Here is a 27,986-nt window from a genome sequence, read left to right on the forward strand (position 1 = left end):
GCCGCAACTGGCGCACCAGGCGAACCTGGGCAAAGAGAAGATATATGGGATATAGGATAGACAATAGGACAGGGGTCGGAAGGCACTCTAGTGCACTTATGCACACCCCTTACTGACCTCTTAGGAATCTGGAGAGGTCAACCGTGGACAGTCTAAGGGTAAAATGTTGGGGGTTAGTGGATGACACTATGGAGTCCGGTAATGAGTTCCACACTTCAACAACTCTATTACTGAAGTTGTATTTTTTACAGTCAAGTTTGGAGCGGTTAGTATTGAGCTTGAATCTGTTATGTGCTCTTGTGTTGTTGCGGTTGAAGCTGAAGTAGAGGTACCACTGTATTATTTTATTGAGTCTTACAGGATTGGGCGGCATAGAAGTCGAATACATTAAATTTAATTAATTAAACTTGGAACGGTCACTCCATGAACTGTTGTAAGTCCTGTGTTGACTTGTCTCTTGCAGGGATTGGACAACCGTTCTGCAAACAGCCAACACCTTTTTTCTAGTGTTCTTCAGCCAACAGCGAGATGGCACCAGTTTCACAAACGGCATCAATGATGAAATATTCATCCTGGCACATCTGCACAGCTTCATCTCGGTTACTTGGCAGCCAAAAACTATGGGGAGATATCTGTGGTGTGCCAGCCTTGATGTCCCAATGTATCCCTCTCGCCCCTTTTGTCCCTGCGCCAACTGTCTATACACTCGACAAGGCCAAGGAGCAACGTGGTAAATAAGAGGAAGAGTTTGGAAATGACTCCAGACTAAAAATAAAACCGCCTTAGTCATCACAACAAGCCAATCTTCCCCCCTCCCACCTCAAATCTTGACATCTCCTGACGTTTTGAATGTCCAGTGGCATGGAACCACCCCGGTCGTGTTTTGGGGGACATGCCAGCATTTGGGCATTCGGTCTATAAATGGAGGACATTCTCCCACCAAGAGCTGAAGATCTTCCTGTTTGAGAGCTGAAGACCCGCACAGCCTATCCAGCTTGAAGGCAGCATCTCTTGTCTCAAAAGTCCAGCCATGGAGAACCAGTACGGCGAGCGCGTTCCCATGCAGAGATACTTTTCGGCTGTCCGTCACATGGAGCAAACGGTCCTGTTTCCCAGCCTTCTCCAAGGCGTCTCGTTGGATAACCAGGAGGATCCAGCCGAAATCAACTCCGAGCAGAAATATGGGGACAGAGACCTGTATGACTACTTCAGACTTCTAAAGTCCATCAAGTCAACAGTTGAGAGCGGGCTACCTCTTCTTCAAGACACGAGTCTCAGCTCCAGGGAAGAAGAAGAAGAAGCTACAGAGAAGGCCGATCTTGAAGGACTCTTTCGGTATCACATTTCCGGCTTATATCATGTCCTCACCCAACTGACCAGCCGAGCCAACGCTGTGACTTCTAGGTACAATGAAATTCTGGGGCAGATCAGTCAGAATGGAATCGCTTTTCGCTGGTAGAAGAGCATCCAAGAACGAGTGAATTATCTCGGTAGGTTGAATATTCTACTTCATGACTTTAGACCTTCTAAAAGTTTCTCTGTTGGAACTATGATGTGACCAAAAAACTATCTGTGTACTCTGTTAATGTTGTAATTCTTGCTAACAAGATCAAAGTGATTTCCTTCCTTCCTTCTTCTTCTTTCCAATGTTTGTATATCCATCCTTCTTTTCTTTCTCCCCTCCAATGTCCATCCATCCATCTTCTTTCCCTGCCTTTTCTTCTTTCTTCCCTTCCTGGCTTTCTTCCCTCCTTTCCCTTCCTTCCTTCCTTCCTTCCTTCCTTCCTTCCTTCCTTTCTTCCTTCCTTCCTTCCTTTCCTTTCTCTCCCTCCCTCTTTCTTCTTTCTTTCTTTCCTCTATTTGTTTTCTTCCTTCCTTTCCTTTCCTTCTTCTTCCTTCCTTTCCTTTCTCTCCCTCCCTTTTTTCTTTCTTTCTTTCTTTCTGTTTCTCTTTCTTTCTTTCCTCTATTTGTTTTCTTCCTTCCTTCCTTTCCTTTCTCTCCCTCCCTCTTTCTTCTTTCTTTCTTTCTTTCTCTCTTTCTTTCTTTTTCTTTCTTTCCTCTATTTGTTTTCTTCCTTGCTTCCTTCCTTCCTCCTTCCCTTCCTTCTTTCTTTCTTTCTTTCTTTCACTCTCTCTCTCTCTCCCTCCCTTCTTGACCTTCCTTCCTCCCTCTCTCCCTCCCTTCCCTCCTTTTAATTTCTGGAAAATTGATAGAGAATTATTTAATCTTGCCTTTAAAAGAAAAGGCTCAAGGCTCAATTTTCACAGATTTTCTTGCCTAGGAAAAAAAAGTCTCCTTTATATTGCACTTAATTGTAAAATTGCAAGTATTCAGTATTTTAAATTCTAAATATCATTTAGAAACATAGAAACATAGAAACATAGAAGTCTGACGGCAGAAAAAGACCTCATGGTCCATCTAGTCTGCCCTTATACTATTTTCTGTATTTTATCTTAGGATGGATATATGTTTATCCCAGGCATGTTTAAATTCAGTTACTGTGGATTTATCTACCACGTCTGCTGGAAGTTTGTTCCAAGGATCTACTACTCTTTCAGTAAAATAATATTTTCTCATGTTGCTTTTGATCTTTCCCCCAACTAACTTCAGATTGTGTCCCCTTGTTCTTGTGTTCACTTTCCTATTAAAAACACTTCCCTCCTGAACCTTATTTAACCCTTTAATATATTTAAATGTTTCGATCATGTCCCCCCTTTTCCTTCTGTCCTCCAGACTATACATGCATGCATTATTAGGTGAAGGGCAAAGGTTAAATGCAACTATCCCTTGACTATAAAAAAATGTTCTAAGATTCTAATTTCAAACCAGGGTCCTTATATTTTGGTAACACCTTGTTTCCTACCTATTTTTCAGGACAATATCTCCGGGACCGCCTTCTGCCGCACGAATCCCAGCGACCAGTTAGGTCCCACAGAGTTGGCCTTCTCCGGGTCCCGTCAACTTAACAATGTCGTTTGGCGGGACCCAGCGGAAGAGCCTTCTCTGTGGCGGCCCCGACCCTTTGGAACCAACTCCCCCCAGATATCAGAGTTGCCCCCACCCTCCTAGCCTTTCGTAAGCTCCTTAAAACCCACCTCTGTCGTCAGGCATGGGGGAATTGACATGTTCCCTCCCCTAGGCTTATAAAATTTATGCATGGTACGCTAGTGTGTATGATTGGTTTTCATTTGTGGTGTTTTTTTGTTTTTTTTAAAATTAATTTAAATATTGGATTTGTCTTACATTGTATTGCTATTGCTGTGAGCCGCCCCGAGTCTGCGGAGAGGGGCGGCATACAAATCTGATTAAACAAACAAACAAACAAACAAACAAACAAACAAACAAACAAGCTGGACTTTGGTGGAGAATGGAGTTCAGAATCCTTTGTGCCTGGGAAGACCTTGGCTGCAGCATTGTTGACAAGAGATCTATGATCCGGTTGCCCTGGAACTTTATATATTTCAACCGTGTTCTGCGATCGGAAGAATTTTCTGGGCCTGTTCACTGCTAATAATTGTAGGCGTGTATTATTGCTTTTTCGTATTTTAAGTTGTTTACTGGTTAAACGAATAAAGAGTTGTATTTTCTGGTGTAAATGGCTGAGGGTTTTTCCCCCCCATTTGCAGAGGTCTTCAAACTTGGCAACTTTAAGACTGGTGAACTTTAAACCCCCAGAATTCTCCAGCCAGCATAGCTGGTTTCAGACACATCATAGTTGTCAGGATTAGTACCTGAGTAATATTCTTCGGGACTGCCTTCTGCCGCACGAATCCCAGCGGCCGATAAGGTCCCACAGAGTCGGTCTTCTTCGGGTCCCGTTGACTAAACAGTGTCGCCTGGCAGGACCCAGGGGAAGAGCCTTCTCTGTGGTGGCCCCGGCCCTCTGGAATCAACTCTCCCCGGAGATTAGAACCACCCCCACCCTCCTTGCCTTTCATAAGCTACTCAAAACCCACCTATGTCGGGGGGGGGGGGGGGAGGAGGAGGAAGAAAAGGAATCCAGGCAAAGCCTCCACTATGTTTTCTCAACTGACAGTGTAGATCAGTTGAAGAGAGGCACCTGGAAGGAATATTTTGAAAGAGAAGTAAAGAACTGCCCCAAAGCAGAAATAAAAGGCAGAGAAAATCAGAGAGACAGGAGCTTCTCTCCATCTGGAGAAGGAAGGAAGGAGAAATGGAGGGAACAAGGAAGGAGGGAAGGAAGGAAGGAAGGAAGAAAGGAAGGAAGGAAGGAAGGAAGGAAGGAAGGGGTGGGCAGTTAATGTATAATAATAATATAATTATAATATATAATATAATATACTATAACACAACACAACAAAACACAACACAACACAACATAACATAACAATATAATATAATGATATGATATGATATAATATAATTATAATTTATAATTATAATATAATTAACTCAGTTCTACCCAATAATATACAGTATTGGGTAGAACTGAGTTAATTATATTAATCTGGCCCTCTAAAACCATCCCAATTTCTCATTCGGCCCCATGGCAAAATTAATTGCCCACCCCTGACATAGACTGGGAGTTCTAATCCCATCTTTAGGCATGAAAGCCAACTGGGTGACTTTGGGCCAATCACCAGGAGATTGTGAGTTCTAGTCCCGCCTTAAGCAAAAAAGCCAACCAGCCCCGTATCTTCAAAAGGTCGCTAAGCGAATGGTCGTAATTTGAGGTTTACTTGCATGCTTCGTTCAGTTCACCGGAAAAATGGACAACTTAATTTAAAAAAAAACCAATTTGAAGAAACGAGTTCTGCTATGAATGCCACATAAAGCCTCCTCCCACACCATTCACTGGGAGTGTCCGGCAGAGGCGGTGCTTATGGGCCAGGCCGGCGACACCAAAACATCAGCTTGATGAAGTTTTATTTTATTTATTTTATTTATTAGATTTGTATGCCGCCCCTCTCCGAAGACTCGGGGCAGCTAACAACAACAAAGTAAACAATGTAACAAATCTAATATTAAAAAATAATCTAACCCCCCCCCCAATTTAAAAGAACCACTCATACATACAAGCATACCATGTATAAATTCTATAAGCCTAGGGGGAAGGGAAATTTCAATTCCTACATGCCTGATGACAGAGGTGGGTTTTAAGGAGCTTGTGAAAGGCAAGGAGGGTGGGGGCAACTCTGATATCTGGGGGGAGCTAGTTCCAGAGGGTCAGGGCCGCCACAGAGAAGGCTCTTCCCCTGGGTCCCGCCAAATGACATTGTTTAGTCCACAGGACCCAGAGCAGGCCGACTCTGTGGGACCTAACCAGTCGGTGGGATTCGTGCGGCAGAAGGCGGTCCCGGAGATATTCTGGTCCAATGCCATGAAGGGCTTTATAGGTCATAACCAACACTTTGAATTGTGACCGGAAATTGATTGGCAACCAATGCAGACTGCGGAGTGTTGGTGTAACATGGGCATATTTGGGGAAGCCCATGATTGCTCTCGCAGCTGCATTCTGCACGATCTGAAGTTTCCGAACACTTTTCAAAGGTAGCCCCATGTAGAGAGCGTTGCAGTAGTTGAGTCTCGAGGTGATGAGGGCATGAGTGACTGTGAGCAGTGACTCCCGGTCCAGATAGGGCCGCAACTGGTGCACCAGGCGAACCTGGGCAAACGCCCCCCTCGCCACAGCTGAAAGATGGTTCTCTAATGTGAGCTGTGGGTCGAGGAGGACACCCAAGTTGCGGACTCTCTCTGAGGGGGTCAGTAATCCCCCCCCCAGGGTTATGGATGGACAGATGGAATTGTCCTTGGGAGGCAGAACCCACAGCCACTCCGTCTTATCTGGGTTGAGCTTGAGTCTGTTGGCCTTGCCCCGTGTCAAAAGAGGGCCCTAACCATGGTAGCCTCTGCCTGCCTAACTGAAAATGGGCTCCACTGACTTCAATGTGACTTACTCCCAGGTAAGTGAGTAGAGCAGCCTTTCCCAGCCAATAGCTTGCTTGCAGCTTATAATAAGTCAAATAGAAACATAGAAGATTGACGGCAGAAAAAGACCTCGTGGTCCATCTAGTCTGCCCTTATACTATTTCCTGTATTTTATCTTAGGATGGATATATGTTTATCCCAGGCATGTTTAAATTCGGTGACGGTGGATTTACCAACCACGTCTGCTGGAAGTTTGTTCCAAGCATCTACTACTCTTTTAGTAAAATATTTTCTCACGTTACTTCTAATCTTTCTCACAACTAACCTCAGATTGTGCCCCCTTGTTCTTGGGTTCACTTTCCTATTAAAAACACTTCCCTCCTGAACCTTATTTAACCCTTTGACATATTTAAATGTTTCGATCCTGTCCCCCCTTTTCCTTCTGTCCTCCAGACTATACAGATGGAGTTCATGAAGTCTTTCCAGATACGTTTTATGCTTAAGACCTTCCACCATTCTTGTAGCCTGTCTTTGGACCCGTTCAATTTTATCCATATCTTTTTGTAGGTGAGGTCTCCAGAACTGAACACAGTATTGCTAACACAGTTCTGTGTTAGCAAAAACCTCAGAAGAGAAGGATTGAGGGGTAGTGATTTCTGACAGTCTCAAAATGGGTGAGCAGTGTGGTCGGGCGGTAGGAAAAGCAAGTAGGATGCTTGGCTGCATAGCTAGAGGTATAACAAGAGTAGTAGATCCTTGGGACAAACTTCCAGCAGACGTGGTTGGTAAATCCACAGTCACTGAATGTAAACATGCCTGGGATAAACATATATCCATTGTAAGATAAAATACAGGAAATAGTATAAGGGCAGACTAGATGGACCATGAGGTCTTTTTCTGCCATCAGTCTTCTATGTTTCTATGTATTCCAAACGGGGTCTCACCAGCGCTCTATACAGCGGGGTCACAATCTCCCTCTTCCTGCTTGTTATACCTCTAGCTATGCAGCCAAGCATTCTATTTGTAAATAATAAATATTAACACTAAAACTCCATTGGGGCCCAGATCAGAGCTGGGGGATCGTGAAATGGTGGGGGGAGGCATAGCAGAAAATAATTGAGAGCCACTGTTCTAAAGTGACTGGGGGGAGGCTTACATTGTAGTGTTTTCCTAGTGCTAAAGCCTGTCACCCCATTTTTTTTTAACTAGGAGTCTAGGTTTTGCAGCTTTGTCCCTTGTGGGGAAAAAAAGGACACCGACCTGTGTTGCAATGGCCACGCCACTAAAACGTGGCTATTTCATGGCAAGTGTACTTTCTTGCGGCCTTTGTGTCCCTTCCAAATGAAGACAAACCCACCTGGACAAGGTTTGAGGGCAGAAATCCAGGGCCTGATTTAGCCGGATGACGAAAATTGGGGATGAGGCTGCAAAACTGGAACCGAAGTGAAGTAATTGAAGTAATTGAATTGCAAAAGAGGATTCGGTCCAGAGTCTAAACCAGCTTTTGCAGGATCAAGGGAGGAACAAATGCAGCAAGAGGGGGGAGGGGAGAGAGAGAGAGAGAAAGAGAGAGAGAGAGAGAGAGAAAGAGAGAGAGAAAGAGAGAGAGAGAGAGAGAAAGAGAGAAAGAGAGAGAAAGAGAAAGAGAGAAAGAGAAAGAGAGAGAAAGAGAGAGAGAAAGAGAGAGAGAGAGAGAGAAGGGGAAGGGAGAGAGGGAGTCATTTTCCTCCATATATTTGGCTGCTGACACCTGGATTGCCAGCAGAGGGCGCCAAGGAGACAGAGGCAATTCTCGCTTGATATGGCCCTCTAGAGTTCATCCGGAGCTTTGCAGTCCTACACTCCATACGTAGCTCAATTCCGACCATAGTTGAGCCCAAAATTTCTGTTGTTAAGACATTTATGAGGTGAATCTCGCCCCGTTTTACAGCCTTTCATGCCATAATTGTTAAGCAAACCACTGCTGTCGATCAGTTGTTGACCCGTCGGTAAGTGAATCTGGCAGGAAGGAGGGAAGGAAGGAAGGAGAAGGATCACTCTATTTATTTATCTGTCCGTCCTATTATTCTTGGCTCCAACACATATTTATTTATTTATTTATTTATTTATTATTTATTTATTAGATTTCCATGCCACCTTTCTCCTGAAACTCAGGGCGGCTTACAACAAGATAAATACAACATACGTAAGAAATGTAACATTTACAATTCTAACAACATCAAATCTAAATTTACGTTAAAAATCTAACAAAAATTATGTTCTAAAACCCTTAATTCATTTAAAAAACCCTTATAGTAAAACCAAACATCCCTACAAAGAAACATAACACGCATAAATTGTAAAGGCCTAGGGGGAAAGAATATCTCAATTCTCCCATGCCTGATGGCAGAGGTGAGTTTTAAGGAGCTTACGAAAGGCAAGGAGGGTGGGGGCAATTCTAATCTCCGGGGGGAGTTGGTTCCAGAGGGCCGGGGCCACCACAGAGAAGGCTTTTCCCCTGGGCCCCGCCAAACAACATTGTTTTGTTGACGGGACCCGGAGAAGGCCCACTCTGTGGGACCTAACCGGTCGCTGGGATTCATGCGGCAGAAGGCGGTCTCGTAGATACCCTGGTCCGTTGCCATGAAGGGCTTTATAGGTGATGACCAACACTTTGAATTGTGCCCGGAAACTGATCGGCAACCAATGCAGACTGCGGAGTGTTGGTGTTACATGGGCATTTTTGGGAAAGCCCATGATAGCTCTCGCAGCTGCATTCATAAAGGTGAACCAATTGGTCAAGCGTCTTAATTTTGATCACATGTCTTTGGGCAGTGTTTCCCAACCTTGGCCACTTGAAGATATTTGGACTTCAACTCCCAGAATTCCCGCCAGCTAGTACTGTACATAAACTGTGTGTGTATGTGCACACACACAAACGCACGCACAGCTCTTGTAAAATTATATGTATTCAACCTCATTTACTGCAACAGGAAAAACAGCCAGAGCTGAGAAAGGGGAAAAAAGAGAAGAAATTTTTTTTCTTCTGGCTCTGTGTACCTGACTGTACCTGTAGGGGCCCATCACTGCTTCCGGGTGCAATTTTACCATCCCTTCTGCAGACCCAGGGCTATTGTACAACAACCAAACATTGAATTCCCCCAAAATTGTATTTATTTATTTAATTTATTCATTTAGTTCAATACACAAATACATAGGAAGAAAATAAACATGAAGTAATATATATAAGGATAAAAGTGAAAATAGAAGATATATGAAATGAAGAAAATATATATATGAGATAGAGACAATTGGACAGGGGACGAAAGGCATACTAGTGCACTTATGGACGCCCCTTACTGGCCTCTTAGGAACCTGGAGGTCAATCGTGCATAGTCTAAGGGAGAAATGTTGGGGGTTAGGGGTTGACACTACTGAGTCCGGTAATGAGTCTACGGAGAGGGGCGGCATACAAATTTAATAAATAAAATAAATGAGTTCCACGCTTTGACAACTCGATTGTTAGTCATATTTTTTACAGTCAAGTTTGGAGCGGTTCGTATTAAGTTTGAATCTGTCGTGTGCTCTTGTGTTGTTGCAGTTGAAGCTGAAGTAGTCATTGACCGGTAGGATGTTGCAGCATATGATATTGTGGGCAATACTTAAATTGTATTAAATACTTAAATTGGGGAGAAAAAAGCGATCATTTTGTTTTGGAGACTTGGTGGTGTTGTGCTTTAAGGGCATTCTACAGCCAAATTTAGCCTCTGGCACCGGCCACTAAGGGCCGGAGATCTCTCTGCAGACAAAGGCCGGCCCTACTGAGAAGGCCTTGTGGCCCAAAGGTCCTCTGTTCAGTCCAGTTTCTAAAAATAGAGAATTTCACTCCGTCCTGGAGCTATTCCAATCTGGGTCTTTTTTTAAGACCGTCCCACCCTTGACCATAAAGCAGAAGGCGGCCAGAAGTTTTAATGCCACTGTTTCCAGCATCCTAATTTCCTAATTCCGACCTCTGTCTCTAGATCTGTGGGGCTGGGAGCTTCACGGAGAACAGACGAAAGGGGCCGTGTTTATGTCCCATCACTCCATTCCCCCCTTAACTTTGGACCCCGATAACCACATCTAGGTGGGTAAGGGATTGTGGGTCAAAAGTGACACTTGGGACAGGCGGCCAAGATGCGATGCTTTCACACAAGAGGCGAGAGGGGAGGTGTCATGTGTCACACTGCTGGTTGAAGCAAATTCGGGAGTGTGCGATGGTCGAAGGAAGGAACAAAGGTGAAGAAGGAAGGTGAAGGAGAAAGAAGGAAAGTGAAGGAGAAGGAATGAAGGTGAAGAAGGAACAAAGGTGAAGGGGAAGGAAGGAAAGTGAAGAAGGAAGGTAGTTGAAGAAGGAACGAAGGTGAAGAAGGAAGGAAGGTGAAGGAGAAAGAAGGCAATTGGATAAAGATTGCAAATGTAACTTGATTTGCTTGCATAATGTATTTGCAATTATAAATTCCAGACAAAAGTATAGATACAAAAATGAATTATTTATTCACTTTTTTTTCCTTTTTGCTCTGTATGATAACTTTTTTCTAGAGAACGGTGATCCTGCAATACAGAGTTAGGGAATTCAGCCTGTGTCCTTTATTTTGAGTACTGTGCACAGTTCGTCTCTTAAATTTGCAAATCTGTTTTGCCTTATAATTCAAAATAATACATCTATTGCACATTTGAGTGTGCCCATTATAAATTTTCAACAATTATCTCCTTCAATCCACGTCATCAAACTGGGGAGAAAGAAATTGTTCCCGTTTCCCGTTGTATAGGTATCTGGAGACAGAATAATTTAAAAGAAAAAATAAGGCAAAAACGTTGATTTTTCTTGCTATAGCAATTATGGAAATAACCAATATGGCATTCAGATCGCCCTGGTTTTAAAACCTGATTAGTTTCTGGTCCCCAAGTCTTTAAAGAATTGAGCTTTAAACTTCCAACATCCAATGTTGGCATCTCTTCCGGCTGTGAATTTTTTGGAATGATCCTCGCTGGCTTGGAACCTATGATATACGTATCATCATTCTTTCTTTGATTTGCCTTTCGATGGTCCTGTGAAGGCCGAGATGTACAGCTTGAGCCAGGCATAAATGACACCGCAGGCACAATACACAGAGGTGAGCATCAAAGGCAGGAAAGGCAGTTTTTGAGCCCAGGAAGTAAAAGGGAACACAAATTCACAGAAGATTTCTAGGGGTATCAGCCCAATGAGGTAGACTGCTTCCAGCCAGTTAAGCAGAGGCTCATTCCTATGGAGACAGGACAAGAGAGAAGGATTTTAAGAAGGTTTATTCATAGTGTTTTCATAAAAGTCCTTGACTTATGACCAGTCGCTTAACTACCGTTCAAAATTATTATTTTCGTAATAGTCTTTATTAATTTCCCAATGTTAAAAAAAACCCAAATGCAACATACAAATACAAAAAAGACAAAGCAAAATAAATAAAAATAAAACAAAAATCAAATTGAACAAATACAGAATGCCTACAAATATAAACATTAAAAAGACTATATAACATAATTTACAGTATTTCATGTCAAAATATTTAAAAATATTTTGCCCAAAAAATAACTGCTCAAAAAAATAAAGGGAACGCTTAAAAAATAGAATATAACTTCAAGTAAATCAAATTTCTGTGAAATCAAACTGTCCACTTAGGAAGCAACACTGATTGACAGTCAATTTCACATGCTGTTGTGCAAATGGAATAGTTGTGCAAATGAAATATTCAATGAGAACATTTCATTCATTCAGATCCAGGATGTGTTATTTGAGTGTTGCCTTTATTTTTTTGAGCAGTATAGTTTCCTACTTCACCATTTAAGTTGGCAACATCATTTTTGTCATGATCAATTTAACCTATAATTTCATATATTCAGATTATAGGGTCCCCCCCCCCCCGTTTCTTACTGTGATTCCTAATTTCTAGTCAATTGTAAAACCTATTCCAAATTCTATAATAGTTTGATTCCTCTTTTTTCTTTTAATTCCATCATCATTTATTTATTTATTAGATTTGTATGCCGCCCCTCTCTGAAGACTCGGGGTGGCTAACAACAATAAAAAGACAACGTAAACAAATCTAATATTAAAAATAATCTTAAAACCCCCAATTTAAAGAACCACTCCTACATACAAGCATACCATGTATAAATTCTATAAGACTAGGGGAAGGGAAATTTCAATTCCCCCATGCCTGATGACAGAGGTGGGTTTTAAGGAGCTTGCAAAAGGCAAGGAGGGTGGGGACAACTCTGATATCTGGGGGGAGCTGGTTCCAGAGGGTCGGAGCCGCTACAGAGAAGGCTCTTCTCCTGAGTCCCGCCAAACAACATTGCTTAGTCGATGGGACCCGGAGAAGGCCAACTCTGTGGGACCTAACCGGTCGCTGGGATTCGTGCGGCAAAAGGCGGTCCCGGAGATATTCTGGTCTGATCATCCTAATCCACGGTTATGCTCATTTTTGCTTGACTCTGCCGGGCAGCGCGATCCGGGGTTTTTTTACATGAGTTTGCCCTGACTTTTAAACATTTTAATACAGTTTGGATTTCCCCCCTGATACATTCCAGTTTTTTCACGATTTCCCTGATAATTCCCGACCCCGGACAATTCCGATTTTCAGGTTTGCTGGACACCCTGCTTCTAGCACTGATGGTATTACCTAGTTGGGTGATGAAACATCTATTAAAAAAAAACCAACCAGACATTACCAAGGACCCCTCATTTCAATCCTGAACTGCAAACATTCTTCAGCGTGAGACAAATCGAATCGCTTGACAACAGGGAAGGTTTAATTTGTAAAATTGTTTCCTTCTTACCTGAACAGGGCCTTCAGGGAGGAGAAACTGTATACTGAAAAGAGGAGCATCAGCAATATTTTAATGGGCAGCTCTGAAAGACAAAACAATCATGGAGATTTTGTAGCAGCAAATTCCAAGGCAGGTATTTTGCGGGAAAAAGTAATTTCTTTTATGTATCCTGTGTCATGCTGAATTGGGACCCAAGGGAACCCTGCCTGCCTCAACCAACATAGAGGCGGCACATGGGCATCCATTTCAATAACCACCGATACACTTGGCATCCATGAATCTGTCTAATCCTGCCTTGAATCTATCCAGGCTGACAGCTGTCACGACCTCTTCTGGAAGTGAATTCCATCAACCAAGGACCCTCTGGGTGAAGAAATATTTCCCTTTATTTGTCCTTATTTTCTTACCTATGAGCTTTAGGGAGTGTCCCCTTGTCCTAGTATTGTGCGATAGAGGAAAGAATTTTTCTCTATCCACCTTTTCTATCCCATGGATGGTTTTATACCCTTCAATCAAGTCAGCCCTTCAACGCCGTCTTTCAAGGCTGAAAAGACCAAGGCGTTGCAACCCGGTTTCATAAGGGAGGGGCTCCATTCCCTTGATCATTCGTGTTGCCCTTTTTTGCACCTTTTCCAGTTCCATTCTATCCTTCTTGAGGTGCGGTGACCAGAACTGTACACAGGACTCCAAGTGTGGTTTCACCATCGATTTGTACAGAGGCAATACAACACTTACCGACTTAATTTTTGATTCCCTTCCTAATCATGCCAAGCATGGAATTTGCTTTTTTTTACTGCTGCTGCGCACTGGGTTGACATTTTCATTGAGCTGTCCACCAAAACCCCAAGATCCCTTTCTTGGGTTGTCTCAGAAAGTTTGGTCCCCATCAGTTGGTAGGTAGAATTGGGGTTCTTTGCCCTGATGTGCATAACTGTGCACTTGTTCAGGCTAAAATGCATTTGCCACTTTGTTGCCCACTCACTCAATTTTGAGAGATCCCTCTGGAGCTCCTGACAATCAGTGGCCATGTGGGATACGAACTGTGGTCAAACCGATGCTAACTTTTCCTACAGTCCTCCACCCAGGTTAAAGTTCATCCCTTGTCACCCCACACCCACAAGTTCATCACATGGACCACTCTGGTTCTCTCAACGTCCATGGTCCTCCCCTATACTTCCGGCTGGTGCTGAACAAAGGATGACCTTGAATCCCTGAAAATTTTTTGTTGTGGCTAGTATCAGTACTCTTCTAATTGTGGCAGGCCAAAGTCTCCAAATCAAAATGATGGCTTCGGCCTGACAATGACTACATTTTGCGACTTTTTCTCACTGGTGTCTGGCAAAAACTATCCTCCGGCAAGCCAGATTTTCTTAACAACCATGACGACTTGATGCACAACTGCTTGAAAAAATGGTCATGAGATCGGGGTACAATCGTGTGGTGATTCAACTTATGACTGCAATTACTTACAATGGAAATTCCAGTCCCAAAGATCGTTTAAGTTGAGGACTATCTGAATTAAAGCAAATTTTTTCCCTCACAAAATCATGAGAAATGAAATATACCTGGCGTTGTAAACAGCAGCGGGAAGAGGGAAAAATGCCCCGTGGTGGACAGCATTAAGTAAATACCAGCATCTCTTGACCTCTCCACAGACAGCAAGCTGAGAAGGGAACAATAAAAAAGAGGAATATTTCAAAAATGGATTCTGCTTTTGTCAGCCCTCTTTCAAAGCTGCCACATTAATTTTTTTATTCATAAAAGTTTTTTAAAATTTTACTATTATAGAAACATTTTCACATATGCATCATCTCATTTCTCATTTTGATCTTTTACAAAACCTTTACAAATATATTCTACATTTATTTTATTGCTTTATTTGTTCAGGTTCTTGAGAAGAGGTAAAAAATATTGAACACCTGGTTCTTATCTAAAAATGTTGGTAAGTAGAGGCATTTATAGGTAGAGGTACCACTGTATTTGCTTATTTGGAAAAATCTGGATGGAACGGGGTTTAATAATAAGTAAGGGAAAGGAGTTGAAACAGGTAAAGCTTATGAGGTCTGTGCTAAAAGCAGCAGGAAAACCAGAGTGTTTGGCAATCATACAGGTGGAAGCTCACAGGAAGGGATCTTCAAAAATTATCCTGGGAAATAGGCTAGTGGATGAAGCTGCAAAGGAAGCTGCAAAGTTTGGAGAAGAAATAGAGATTATAGTGATACTTCCCACTCCAGAGTCTTTCCTGATACGTTTTATGCTTAAGATCTTCCACCATTCTTGTAGCCCGTCTTTGGACTCGTTCAATTTTGTCCATATCTTTTTGTAGGTGAGGTCTCCAGAACTGAACACAGTCTTCCAAATGGGTCTCACCAGCGCTCTACACAGCGGGTTCACAATCTCCCTCTTCCTGCTTGTTATACCTCTAGCTATGCAGCCAACCATCCTACTTGCTTTCCCTACCGCCCGACCACACTGCTCACCCATTTTGAGACTGTCAGACAAAAAAAAGGCAAGACCCTCCCTTTCCCCTGACCCCCATCAAATGGTACTCAAGGGAATCCTGCCTGCCTCAAGCAACATAGAGGCGTCACATGGACATCCGTTTCAATAACCACCGATACATTTGGCATCCATTAATCTGTCTAATCCTGCCTTGAAGCTCTCCAGGCTGACAGCTGTCACAACCTCTTCTGGAAGGGAATTCCATCAACCAAGGACCCTCTGGGTGAAGAAATATTTCCCTTGATTTGTCCTCACTTTCTTACCTATGAGCTTTAGGGAGTGTCCCCTCGTCTTAGTATTGTGTGATGGAGAAAAGGATTTTTCTCTGTCCACCTTTTCTACCCCATGAATGATTTTATACACTTCGATCAAGTCGTCTCTTAAACGCCGTCTTTCAAGGCCGAAGAAACCAAGGCCAGACCAATGTTTCTTTGGCCAGCTGTGACCGCTCTCTTACCTCAAAGGAAGGATGGCGAGGAGAATGGCTTTCTCGTGGACGTGCCAGCCAAACAGGAAGGAGCTTAGTGCACAGAGAACCAAGCACCTGAGGAATCCTCCGGGCCCTTGAGGTTTAAACCAAAGACAGAAAACAGAAGGCTAGAAATAACAGGCAGAAACAAGAGCTTCAGTGGGTCTCCCCCCATCAAGCGGGACATCAAATCAATGGAGGCCTCTCTTTTCTTTTCCTTTTAATATTGTTTTTCTGCATAATACATCCATTCCGCACGAATCCCAGCGACCAGTTAGGTCCCAGAGTTGGCCTTCTCCGGGTCCCGTCGACTAAACAATGTCGTTTGGCGGGACCCAGGGGAAGAGCCTTCTCTGTGGCGGCCCCAACCCTATGGAACCAACTTCCCCCCAGATATCAGAGTTGCCCCCACCCTCCTTGCCTTTCGTAAGCTCTTAAAAACCCACCTCTGTTGTCAGGCATGGGGGAATTGAAATATTCCCTTCTCCATGGCTTATAAAATTTATGTATGGTATGACTGTATGTATGACTGATGTCTTAAATTGGGTTTTTTAGATTTTTTAATATTAGATTTGTTTACGTTGTCTTTTTACTGTTGTTAGCCGCCCCGAGTCTGCGGAGAGGGGCGGAATACAAATCTAATAAATAAATAAATATATCTATCTTATGCATATGACTTGGTAATTGCATGCACTATTTACTGTTGCAAGCCGCCCTTGAGATTGAGCGACACAGAAGTCAAATTAATTAAATTAAATTAATTCATAACAAAATACACACTTATACATTTCTATTTAATAAAACATCCTCGTTTGCACCTTTTATACTTTTATTACCGGCTTGTTTTCCCCTTTATATGAGTGCGAGTCAAAAAACAATCCTGTTTTCTTTATTTCAGGTAACGTTTTTGATAAAAATACCTGAAATTTCCCCCCCAGAAATTTCTCAAATAAGAGCCATTTTTAAGGAAATTGTAGAGGTAGGAACATACTGAAATTCAACAGATCTTGGGCAGAGGAAATAAAAACACAGCAAAAGATACAGCCGGTGGGACCACGGTTTTATATTTACCAGCATTGAGAGGGCGGTGCAGCATAAGGTGGCCAGTGGGGTCACAGAAGGAAGGACGCTGTGCTGAAATTCCTGAACCAGCCCTCCTGTCATGGCTGCCTTAGGTACTTTTGCAAGGTCAAGGAATTGATATTTCAGTCCTGGAAAGCCAAGAGGAAATTTGTCGATGAGCTCAGGCACACAGTCAAGCGATCTGAAATACAGTGAGACCTCGTCTTAGAAACCCCTCGTCATGCAAACTTTTCAAGATACAAACCCGGGGTTTAAGATTTTTTTTGCCTCTTCTTCCAAACTATTTCCGCCTTACAAACCCAAGGCACCGCCACTGGGATGCCCCGCCTCCAGACTTGTTGCCAGCAAAGCGCCCATTTTTGCGCTGCTGGGATTCCCCTGAGGCTCCCCTCCATGGGAAACACCACCTCCAGACTTCCGTGTTTTTGTGATGCTGCAGGGGAATCCCAGCAGCGCAAAAACGGGTGCTTCGCTGGCAACGGGAGTCCGGAGGAGGGGTTTCCCAGCGAGGGGAGCGTCAGCAAAATTGCAGCATCACAAAAAAACAGAGGTCCGGAGGTGGGGTTTCGAGGACTTCGGTGTTTTTGCGATGCTGCAATTTCGCTGAGTCTCCCCTCGCTGGGAAACCCCACCTCCGGACTTCAGCGAAGCACCCGTTTTTGCGCTGCTGGGATTCCCCTGCAGCATCACAAAAACACGGAATTCCGGAGGTGGGGTTTCCCATGGAGGGGAGCCTCAGGGGAATCCCAGCAGCGGGCGCTTCGGCTGGCAAAAGGGGTGAGTTTTGGGCTTGCACGCATTAATCGCTTTTCCATTGATTCCTATGGGAAACATTGTTTCATCTTACAAACTTTTCATCTTACAAACCTCGTCCCGGAACCAATTAAGTTTATAAGACAAGGTATCACTGTAGTTCTGTTTTGGTTCTCTCTTGAGGTTGCTGGTTTTATTGCATACGTTTAATTGCTCAAGTTGGTAATATTTTCAGTGGTAGAAGGTGTGTGTGCATGTGTGAGAGAGGGAAGAGAAAGAAAGAGAGGGAGGGAATACATAGTGCTAAAAAAAAAATAAAGACCTCACCTACAAAAAGATATTGACAAAATTGAACGGGTTCAAAGACGGGCTACAAGAATGGTGAAAGGTCTTAAGCATAAAACGTATCAGGAAAGACTTCATGAACTCAATCTGTCTAGTCTGGAGGACAGAAGGAAAAGGGGGGACATGATCGAAACATTTAAATATGTCAAAGGGTTAAATAAGGTGCAGGAGGGAAGTGTTTTCAATAGGAAAGTGAACACAAGAACAAGGGGGCACAATCTGAAGTTAGTTGGGGGAAAGATCAAAAGCAACATGAGAAAATATTATTTCACTGAAAGAGTAGTAGATCCTTGGAACAAACTTCCAGCAGACGTGGTTGGTAAATCCACAGTAACTGAATTTAAACATGCCTGGGATAAACATAGATCCATCCTAAGATAAAATACAGGAAATAGTATAAGGGCAGACTAGATGGACCATGAGGTCTTTTTCTGCCGTCAGACTTCTATGTTTCTATGGAACACTCAAAGAACCCATCCTAGATCTGAAGGAATGAAATATTCTCATTGAATACTTTGTTCTGTACAAAGTTGAATTGGCACAACAGCATGCGAAATTGACTGCCAATCAGTGTTGCTCCCTAAGTGGACAGTTTGATTTCACAGTTGTTTGGTACTGAACCTGATGCATCGATAAACCTGAGTTACTCCATCTTCTCATGATCTTCATTCCCTGATTTAGCTGCAACAAGATAGCTGGATGGAAGGACGGACAGACAAGAGAAACAGAAGGGGTAAGATACCTACCAAGGACCGACAACATTTTGTCAAGGGAGTTATACACCGCCCAAATGTTTGGGGCCCAGTAGGCATGGCAGAGGCCTCGTTTGAAAGGAAAGAGGCGGGAGAAAAGTTGAGGAAGTTGACCCTAAATGGAAAAAATACCATATTAATATTTTCTTCGTTCCATTTAGAACATGGCATATTTAAGGGGTGCGGACTTCAACTCCCAGAATCCCTCAAAAAGCCGAGCTGAGCTCCACACCTTCACATGGTTATCACATTTGAAAAATAAAACCATTGATTTAGACCAAGAAACAAGCAAACATTAATATTTAAAACCCCCGTTGGTATTTGGAATATTGCTGTTTTGTTGAAGTTGGTTTCTTAAGCTTTAGTTCATTTTTTGGGTTTATTAAATTCAAATTTGCTATAACTTCCCAACTCCAATATACTCTGTGCAACTTTATAACCCCAAAAGCAGTAAATACAATTACCAACATAAAACCTTCCAAGGTATTTTTTTAAAGTGTTTTTAATAGGAAAGTGAACACAAGAACAAGGGGACACAATCTGAAGTTAGTTGCGGGAAAGATCAAAAGCAACGTGAGAAAATATTATTTCACTGAAAGAGTAGTAGATCCTTGGAACAAACTTTCAGCAGGCGTGGTAAATAAATCCACAGTAACTGAATTTAAACATGCCTGGGATAAACATAGATCCATCCTAAGATAAAATACAGGAAATAGTATAAGGGCAGACTAGATGGACCATGAGGTCTTTTTCTGCCGTCAGTCTTCTATGTTTCTATGTATATTAATTACTATCTTAATGCTGCCTCAACTACCTAATTTTGAGACCTGGATCTATCACCGTCTCTTTTTCCTGTCATGCCCTGGAGAAGGGAACCTTCAAACTTGGAATGGCTTTAGACCAGGGATCCAGAAACACCGTCCCTTCCCTGTTTGTGTGTTTCAAGGCCACCCGTGAAAAACGAATTTCCGTGAATACATTTTTTTAATGTATTTAACGAGTATTTGGACTTTTAAAGCCCACCCTTTGCATTAAACAGTTATTCTATGTTTCTCAGCTGGAAGTACATGTGATATCCTACCAGTTTCTTTAATAGAGTACAGTAGCACTGTAGAAGAATTTTATGAATTTTTAATGGCTTAAAAAAATTTAATGGATTTAAGCTTCCTTTGAAAACCCGTGAAATAGCGAATCCGTGAAAGATGAACCGTGAAGTAGTGAGGGATTACTGTATATATATTTCAGACAAACAAGAGGGGTTTCCTTACCCAAACCAAAAACGGTCCCAGGGAAACGGCAGAGACGAGGCAGACAATTAACCCAAGCACGATTAAGCGTAGGAAACTGAAACTGCGCCACCGAAGAGATCCATCTAGACACAATGAGAGCTAGAATGATGATGATATTTCAAAATCTGGTGATGACAGTACAGACCATTTGTTCTGACACGGCTCTCAAATACGACAAGCCCTCTGTATTGAAGTTAAAGACACGATTCAGATGTTTAGGCTATCACTGGCTAATGACGGGGAATTGGATAGTTCCCTTCTCCCCCAACCACCTTTTTTTTTCTGACTGTAATTATTATTATTATTTATTGGATTTGTATGCCGCCCCTCTCCGTAGACTTGTGGCGGCTCACAACAATAATAAAATCAATGTATAACAAATCTAATATTTAAAAATCTCTAAAAAACCCTGATTTAAAAAGCAAGACATACACACAAAGACACCACGTGAGTACAGATTTGTACTCTGTATATTGTATTATTGTTGTTGTGAGCCACCCCGAGTCTTCGGAGAGGGGCGGCATACAAATCTAATAAATATAAATATATATAGTTGTCTGCCATATCTATTCAACTCCACCTGTCTTTTATCCTCAGAGCTAAGATGGGACTTGGCTAGCAGCGGTGGCTCTTCCGTCGCAAGGACCGGCCCATAGATTTCCACTGCTTTCCTCTCCTCTCCCTTCTGAGCATCCGTGTGTCGGGCAAAGGACCCAGTCGTTCTTCCTCTTCCTCATTACTTTTGGAACGCGCCCTGTATACCACTTCATAGTGCTTTTACAGCCCTTTTTTTTGCCATCAGTGCCGTTGTAACTTGAAACAGTCGCTAAATGAGCAGTTAATTTTTTTACAGCTTTTCTTTCACCCAACCAAGTTGAAAAAAGGGGATAGCCATAGCAATAAGACTTATATACCTCTTCCTAGGGCTTTTACAGCCCTTCCTAAGCAGTTTACAGAATCAGCCTATTGCCCCCAACAATCTGGGTCCTCATTTGACCCACCTCGGAAGGATGGAAGGCTGAGTCAACCTTGAGCTGGGGGTGAGATTTGAACTGCTGAAATAATTAGTTGAAGTAGCCTGCAGTGCTGCACTCTAACCACTGCGCCACCAATGTAATCACGAGTCACATTGTAACTTCAAACAGGTCACTAAGTGAACTGTTGTTAATTCGAGGACTCCCTGTCTGAAATTTGTCAGCAACATACCTTGATTATTTTGGGTGAAGCAGTAAGATCGGAGCAGATAGATGCCGTAGGCTGGGGCTACGTAGAGGTAGATGTGCTTGAAATGCAGGAGGACAGCAAAGAGAAAGGCCCCCTCCAAGTATCTTTTCTGGAAAGGAATGAGGGAGAGGAGCTAAGAGTTCAAACAAACCAACATCCGTTATCTCTATCGAACCATGTTGGCCAAGAGTTAGACGAGGAACTTGGGGCCTTGCATAGAGTTTAACAAAACAACGTAGGAGCGTTTCAAGATTCAGAATTATCCTCCTTGGTTCATTATAGCAGAAATACTGTGAGTTCTAACCCGGCCTTAAACATGAAAGCCGGCTGGATGACTTTGGGCCAATCACCAGGAGACGGTGAGTTCTAGTCCCACTTTAGGCATGAATGCAGCTAGGTGACTTTGTGCCAATCAGCAGGAAATTGTGAGTTCTAATCCTGCCTTAGTCTTGAAAGCCAACTGGGTGACTTTGGGCCAATCACCGGGAGACGGTGACTTCTAGTCTCACCTTAGATATGAAACCCAACTGGGTGACCTTGAGCCAGTCCCTTTCTCTCTTCCCAACCCACCTCTCAGGGTTGCTGTTGTGGGGAAAATAGGAAGAGTGAGAAGTAAGTCAAGGTGTGTGTGTGTGTGTATACAGAGACAGGGAAAGAAAAGGGGGCAATATACTACCTGGAATAATCGTGCAATGGAAAGCAGCAGCAATCCAAACAAGAAACCGTTGTATTGGAAGTGAATATCTGAGATTGATATAAGGAAGTCCATCTACTTTAGAAAAAGTCCTACAAGCAAGAGGCCTTCCTAATTTAAATATGATTCCGGCTACCTCTAAAAAAATCAATCCCTAATGAATTTGGTAGATCTAAACATATACAGGAGGTTTCCCACCCCGCTCCCTGCACTTATTATTTGATTCATGGATTAAGATCTTCCGGGGGGGGGGGGGGGGAACGAGAGTGAAGGATACGATCCACAATTAAGAGACCAAAATTCCACAACAGAAGGACCGCAAGAACAAATGGTGGGCTTTCCAAGAGGGCTTTTCCACTTCGCTTCCCGTTTATACAACTGCAGCATCTGTAAAAAGAAACCAAGATGCATAAATCTGAGACTTGTGCATCTTATGGGACACCTACAGTTTATCAGGCAAAACCCCAAAACAAAAAAAAAACCCTCTACCACCCCAATTATAGTTTGTCCTCGACTTACAACCATTTGTTTGGGTGACCATTCAAAGTTACGGTAGTGAAAAAGTGACATAACTGTTTTTTCCACACTTGTGACTTCTGCAGCATTTCCATGATCAAAATTCAGACGCTTTAGTAGAAACAATATTTCTAACTTATTAAACACTCAGCCAAGTGCCTTCATCACCTTTGAGTAAAAGCTAAATACCCCTATATAACTTGTTAATAATAAAAACTAAAAGAAAAAACAAACAATTCCAATTTCAACCACCACCACCACCACCCGCTTAAAGGGCTGTAAAAGCACTATGAAGCCGTATACAGTGGTACCTCTACCTAAGAACGCCTCTACTTACAAACTTTTCTAGATAAGAACCGGGTGTTCAAGATTTTTTTGCCTCTTCTCAAGAACCATTTTCCACTTACAAACCCGAGCCTCCGAAACTGTAACCGGAAAAGGCGGGGAGGAGCCTCTGTGGGGCCTCTCTAGGAATCTCCTGGGAGGAAGCAGGGCTGGAAGAGGCAGGGGGAAGCCTCCGTGGGGCCTCCCTAGGAATCTCCTGGGAGGAAACAGGTCTGGAAAAGGCAGGGAGAAGCCTCCGTGGGGCCTCTCTAGGAATCTCCTGGGAGGAAGCAGGGCTGGAAAAGGCAGGGAGAAGCCTCCGTGGGGCCTCTCTAGGAATCTCCTGGGAGGAAACAGGTCTGGAAAAGGCAGGGAGAAGCCTCCGTGGGGCCTCCCTAGGAATCACCTGGGAGGAAGCAGGGCTGGAAAAGGCAGGGAGAACCTCTGTGGGGCCTCTCTAGGAATCCCCTGGGAGGAAACAGGGCCTCCACCCTCCGTGTGGTTTCCCCAATCACACACATTATTTGCTTTGACATTGACTCCTATGGGAAAAATTGCTTCTTCTTACAAACTTTTCTACTTAAGAACCTGGTCACGGAACGAATTAAGTTCCTAAGTAGAGGCACCGCTGTATAAGTCTAAATGCTATTGCTACTTACTGGTACACAGCATAGATGTAGAGCACATCGGTAGCGATCACCGATAGTCTTTGGAAAAGAACGGTCATTTGGCTGGAATAGTTGAGGTTCTGAATGGACAGCATCTCTTTGTCGAAGTACACGGCCACATGGGAAAGCAGATACTCGAACCAAGCAAAAAAGGGAGGGTAATCCAAGGTCCATTCAGATGTTGCCTGAAATTTGGGGGGGGGGAGGGGGGGGAGAATAAGCAACAAGAATCTACAGGAAGAAGCATGAGAGGATGGTACATTTCAAACTTTAAGCATCCTCTTCAGAGGTCATCAAATCCCAGAATTTGGCTCTGGTCATCATTTAAGTCATCAAGCTTGGTGCGGTGGCCTAGAGGTGGAACTCTTGCCTCACAATCAGGAGGCTGTAAGTTCAATCCTAGGTAGAGGCAGATATTTCTCTCTCTGGGCACAATGAGAATATATCTGCTCAACAAAACTCCGTATTGGCGACAAGAAAAGCATCCGGCCATGAAACACTTCTCTCCATTCTGTTGCCCAGACTCCACCTCGCAAGGGATTATGGGTTGTCAAACGACGATTTAAATCATCAAGTTAACCTCCTAGCTTGGTGCAAATATCCAATGATATATTTTCAGCAGCTGACTGTCTAAGTCAGTGATTTTCAACCTTTTTTCAGCTGCGGCACATTTTTTACATTTACAAAATCCTGGGGCACACCACCAACCAAAATGACACAAAATGACACCCTAAGACACTTTCCTCTCTTTTTCCATCCCTGTCTCCTCCCCCCCCTTGTGTGTGTGTGTATACACACTCTTGAACCATTTCCAAAAACAGGTGAGGGCTGGGTTTTTTCTCTCTCTTATTCTTTGGGTGCTTTTTATCATATGCTTTAAATCAAGAGTCACTTCTCTCTCTCTTTTCTTTCTCTCTCTTTCCTCTCATTCTGTCTCAATCATTTTCTCATTTCTCTTTTTTCCCTCCCCTTTTTGCTCATTTCTCTCTCTCTCTCTTGCTTTCTTTCTCTTTCTCTCTTTCTTTCTCTCTCTTGCTTTCTTTCTCTCTGACACTTGCTTTCTCTCTGACACTTGCTTTCTCTCTCTTTCTTTCTCTCTCTCTTTCTCTCTCTCACTCTCTCTCTCTCTCAGCAAAAAGTTGCGAGACTGGAACCTGAGCTTCCTTTTCGCGGCACACCTGACCATGTCTCGCGGCACACTAGTGTGCCACGGCACACTGGTTGAAAAACACTGGTCTAAGTGAATAAATCCAACAAAAGGGATTCTAACGTCAATCGCGATAACCGGTTCTGCTCTCAGATAGCTGTCACTGCTAAAAGTTTGTGTTTGTTTTAAATTTGAATGTTTGAAGCCATTTCTATTCGAGGGAATGCTTGGTGCTTCCCTGTCATTTTGAAAAATAATAAAAATAAAGTTTCAATTTAAAAAAAATTGTATTCCACTTTTATACGTTTGTAAGGAACTCAAGGCTGTGAAGACACTGAACACTTCTTCCTCCATCCTGCTTTCCCAACAACCCTGTGAAGTAAGTTGGGCTGAGAGAGAGTGAGTGAGTGAGTGAGTGAGAGAGAGAGAGACAGACAGAGACAGACAGACAGACAGACGGCCAAAGTCATTCTGCTGATTTTCATGCCCAAGGCAGGACTAGAGCTCAAACAGTGTGCCGCGAAGCTCAGCAAGAGAGAGAAAGAAAGAAAGCAAGAGAGAGAGAGAAAGAGAGGCAGGGAAGGAGGGAGAGATAGAAAGAGCAAAAAAGAGAGGAAGGAAGAAAGAAAGAGGGATGGAAATTGAGGAAGGAAGAGAGAGAAAGAGGAAGAGAAATAGAGCGAAAGGGAGGAAGAGAATTTTTTTGTCCAAACTTTTTTTAGCCCCCCCTCCCCCTCCGCTCAATGTGCCCCATGATTTTGTATGTGTAAAAAATGTGCCGCAGCTCAAAAAAGGTTGAAAATCACTGCCTTGTGGTTGACCCAGTCATCCATCCAGCTTTCTTTCACACCTAAGGCGGGACTAGAACTCAGGCTCTTGGTGATTGGCCTAAAGTCACCCAGCTGGCTTAAGGCGGGACTAGAACTCACTGTCTCCTGGTGATTGGACCAAAGTCACCCAGCCACCTTTCATGCCTAAGGCAGGTCTAAAATTCACCCAACTCGCTTTTGTGTTTAAGCTGGGACTAGAACTCACGGACTCCTGTTTTGAAACCTGATGCCTTTATCAATAGATCAAAATGGCTGTCAGGCTGATTACAATTACCGATGACAATAATCAAGGATTAATATAGGCTAAAAATGAAATTTAAAAGGTCTGGGGGGGGGGGGGGGAAGCAAAGGAAACTTTTAAAAAGTCAGTAAGCCACTTAAATAAAAATACCCAGAATTTACGGAAATCGGAAGACTTGCCCGGAAAGTGGGAGAGCAAACTTACCCAAATTATTGCAAACCGGTCTGCCATTGCAATGCTGGTTTTGTGCAAAGGGGAACGATCTGGGTCAGTTTGCTGGGCTAACTCAGACAGAGACCTTCGCATTTTAATCTAGGAAGGCTGACGGGACAGGCAAAAGAAAGATTGCAATTGCCTGTTGAGGAGGTTTGTTCAGCTTCCAGTCACAACACGTGGATCTTAAAAAGTACACTTTCGGGTTAAACAATTTCTCTGTGGGTAGATTCAGAACCCAGGTGACGAGCATAGCTCCTAACATACCACGTTTTGGAGGAGAATGCAGGTAAGTTGCCGATCAGTTTCCGGTCGCAATTCAAAGTGTTGGTTATGACCTATAAAGCCCTTCATGGCCGCCTTCTGCTGCACGAATCCCAGTGACCAGTTAGGTCCCACAGAGTGGGTCTTCTCCGGGTCCCGTCAACTAAACAATGCCGCTTGGCGGGACCCAGAGGAAGAGCCTTCTCTGTGGCGGCCCCGGCCCTCTGGAACCAACTCCCCCCAGAGATTAGAATTGCCCCCACCCTTCCTTGCCTTTCGTAAGCTGATTAAAACCCACCTCTGCCACCAGGCATGGGAGAATTGAGATTCTCTTTCCCGCTGGGCCTTTACAATTTTATGCGTGGTATGTCTGTATGTATGTTTGGTTTTTATAATAATGGGTTTTTAACTGTTTTTAGTATGGGATTATTATTATATGCTGTTTTATTACTGTTGTTAGCCGCCCTGAGTCTACGGAGAGGGGCGGCATACAAATCCAATAAATAAATAAATAAGTCCTAGACTTACAGCCGTTCGTTCAGTATACTGTTTAAAGATAGCCGACGGCACTGAAAAATGGTGACTTACGACCATTTCCCCTGTTATGACCCCAAGATCATGGGATCAAAATTGAGATGTTTGGCAAGTGGTTCACACTTATGACCGCTGCTGCGGTCTCCCTTTCCGACCAGCAAAGCCAGGTCGCTGCTGTACAAACCCAAAAAAATTTTTAGGTAACAAAACAATAAGAGACTCACCTCGTAGTACCACCGAGAGGCTGGTAGGCTGTGAGTAATGGCAAGCCAGTTTCTGTGCACTTCAAAATCTGTGGAATGACTGCAAAAGAGTTAACTGTTAGTATCCAGATTCTCAGTCATCCAGGTCAGGGTTCTCCCAAAGGTGCTTTTTCAAGATGCAACTGGACTTTCTTATTTTCTTTTGCAGGCTTTTTGCTTCTCCTTATTTTATCTTAGGATGGATCTATGTTTATCCCAGGCATGTTTAAATCCAGTTACTGTGGATTTACCAACTACGTCTGCTGGAAGTTTGTTCCAATCATCTACTAGTCTTTCGGTAAAATAATATTTTCTCACCTTGCTTCTGATCTTTCCCCCAACTAACTTCAGATTGTGCCCCCTTGTTCTTGTGTTCACTTTCCTATTAAAAACACTTCCCTCCTGAACCTTTTCACATATTTAAATGTTTCGATCATGTCCCCCCTTTTCCTTCTGTCCTCCAGACCAGTGTTTCCCAACCTTGGCAACTTTAAGATATTTGGACTTCAACTCCCAGAATTCTGGGAGTTGAAGTCCAGATGTCTTAAAGTTGCAAAGGTTGGGAAACACTGCTCCAGACTATACAGATGGAGTTCATGAAGTCTTTCCTGATAAGTTTTATGCTTAAGACCTTCCACCATATTTTGTTTGCTGCCCAGCCACCCTCTGGAAGGGTCGCACTACAATCCCCATCATCCCCAGCCACCGTGGCTCGTATTTCACCATAGATCAGCGGGGACAGTAGCAAAAAGCACGGAGGGAGGGAGGCAATCCCCAGGAACAGCCTCAGGGAGGGGAAAAAAGGGCACTTGCAGTGGAGGGCGGGGGCAACTTCCTTGGAACAGCCGAATCCATAATGGCGGTGGCTGAACCTTCCCCCCCCCTCTCTCCTCCTTCCGCGAGCCTTTTTTTAATTAGCCGAAAGACAAAAAGAATCTGGATCTGCTTACTATGTCGGAATGAGGAGCAGCTTCAGAAGCGTCACGCCGGAGGCCAAAGCCAGAAACGAGCCCTTTCCTCCCCACCAACCTCGCCGCGGCGCCATGACAGCCACCCGCGGACGGAAGGGCCGCCACAGCGCATGCGCCGGACGCCGACCGTTTGGCTCCCGCTATTTTTTAAAAAAAAAATTTAAACGGCTGTGTTTAAGCAATCTGCGCGTGCGCAGATGAAGTCAA

The 27,986-nt window shown here is 43.5% G+C and overlaps 2 protein-coding genes and 1 non-coding gene across 4 annotated transcripts; 1 reads left to right on the forward strand and 2 right to left on the reverse strand.

The window, feature by feature from the left end:
- Window positions 1-938: 938 nt before the first annotated feature.
- Window positions 939-20,540, forward strand: LOC139166234 (mid1-interacting protein 1A-like). 2 transcript variants are annotated; one of them, XM_070749520.1, is made up of 2 exons: window positions 939-1,490; window positions 20,509-20,540. In XM_070749520.1, the coding sequence occupies exon 1, from the start codon at window positions 1,031-1,033 to the stop codon at window positions 1,457-1,459; it is 429 nt and encodes a 142-aa protein (XP_070605621.1). In that variant the 5' UTR covers window positions 939-1,030; the 3' UTR covers window positions 1,460-1,490; window positions 20,509-20,540. The 2 variants fall into 2 exon arrangements, with proteins under 2 accessions (XP_070605621.1, XP_070605619.1); XM_070749518.1 differs by lacking the exon at window positions 20,509-20,540 and adding an exon at window positions 18,552-18,615.
- ALG8 (ALG8 alpha-1,3-glucosyltransferase) lies at window positions 10,383-27,938 on the reverse strand. Its single transcript, XM_070749517.1, has 13 exons — window positions 27,759-27,938; window positions 26,791-26,869; window positions 23,329-23,522; window positions 22,107-22,216; window positions 21,812-21,879; window positions 21,118-21,244; window positions 19,891-19,994; window positions 18,617-18,737; window positions 16,761-16,900; window positions 15,678-15,817; window positions 14,284-14,381; window positions 12,728-12,800; window positions 10,383-11,157 (listed from the first exon to the last, which is right to left on the reverse strand). Exons 1-13 carry the CDS (start codon window positions 27,851-27,853, stop codon window positions 10,929-10,931), a joined length of 1,578 nt encoding a protein of 525 aa, XP_070605618.1. The 5' UTR covers window positions 27,854-27,938; the 3' UTR covers window positions 10,383-10,928.
- LOC139167435 (small Cajal body-specific RNA 3) lies at window positions 25,799-25,939 on the reverse strand. The gene has a single exon (XR_011559144.1). It is a non-coding gene; the product is annotated as a small Cajal body-specific RNA 3 (non-coding RNA).
- Window positions 27,939-27,986: the final 48 nt, after the last annotated feature.

This window comes from Erythrolamprus reginae, chromosome 4 (assembly GCF_031021105.1).
Source record: "Erythrolamprus reginae isolate rEryReg1 chromosome 4, rEryReg1.hap1, whole genome shotgun sequence".
Taxonomy (NCBI): domain Eukaryota; kingdom Metazoa; phylum Chordata; class Lepidosauria; order Squamata; family Dipsadidae; genus Erythrolamprus; species Erythrolamprus reginae.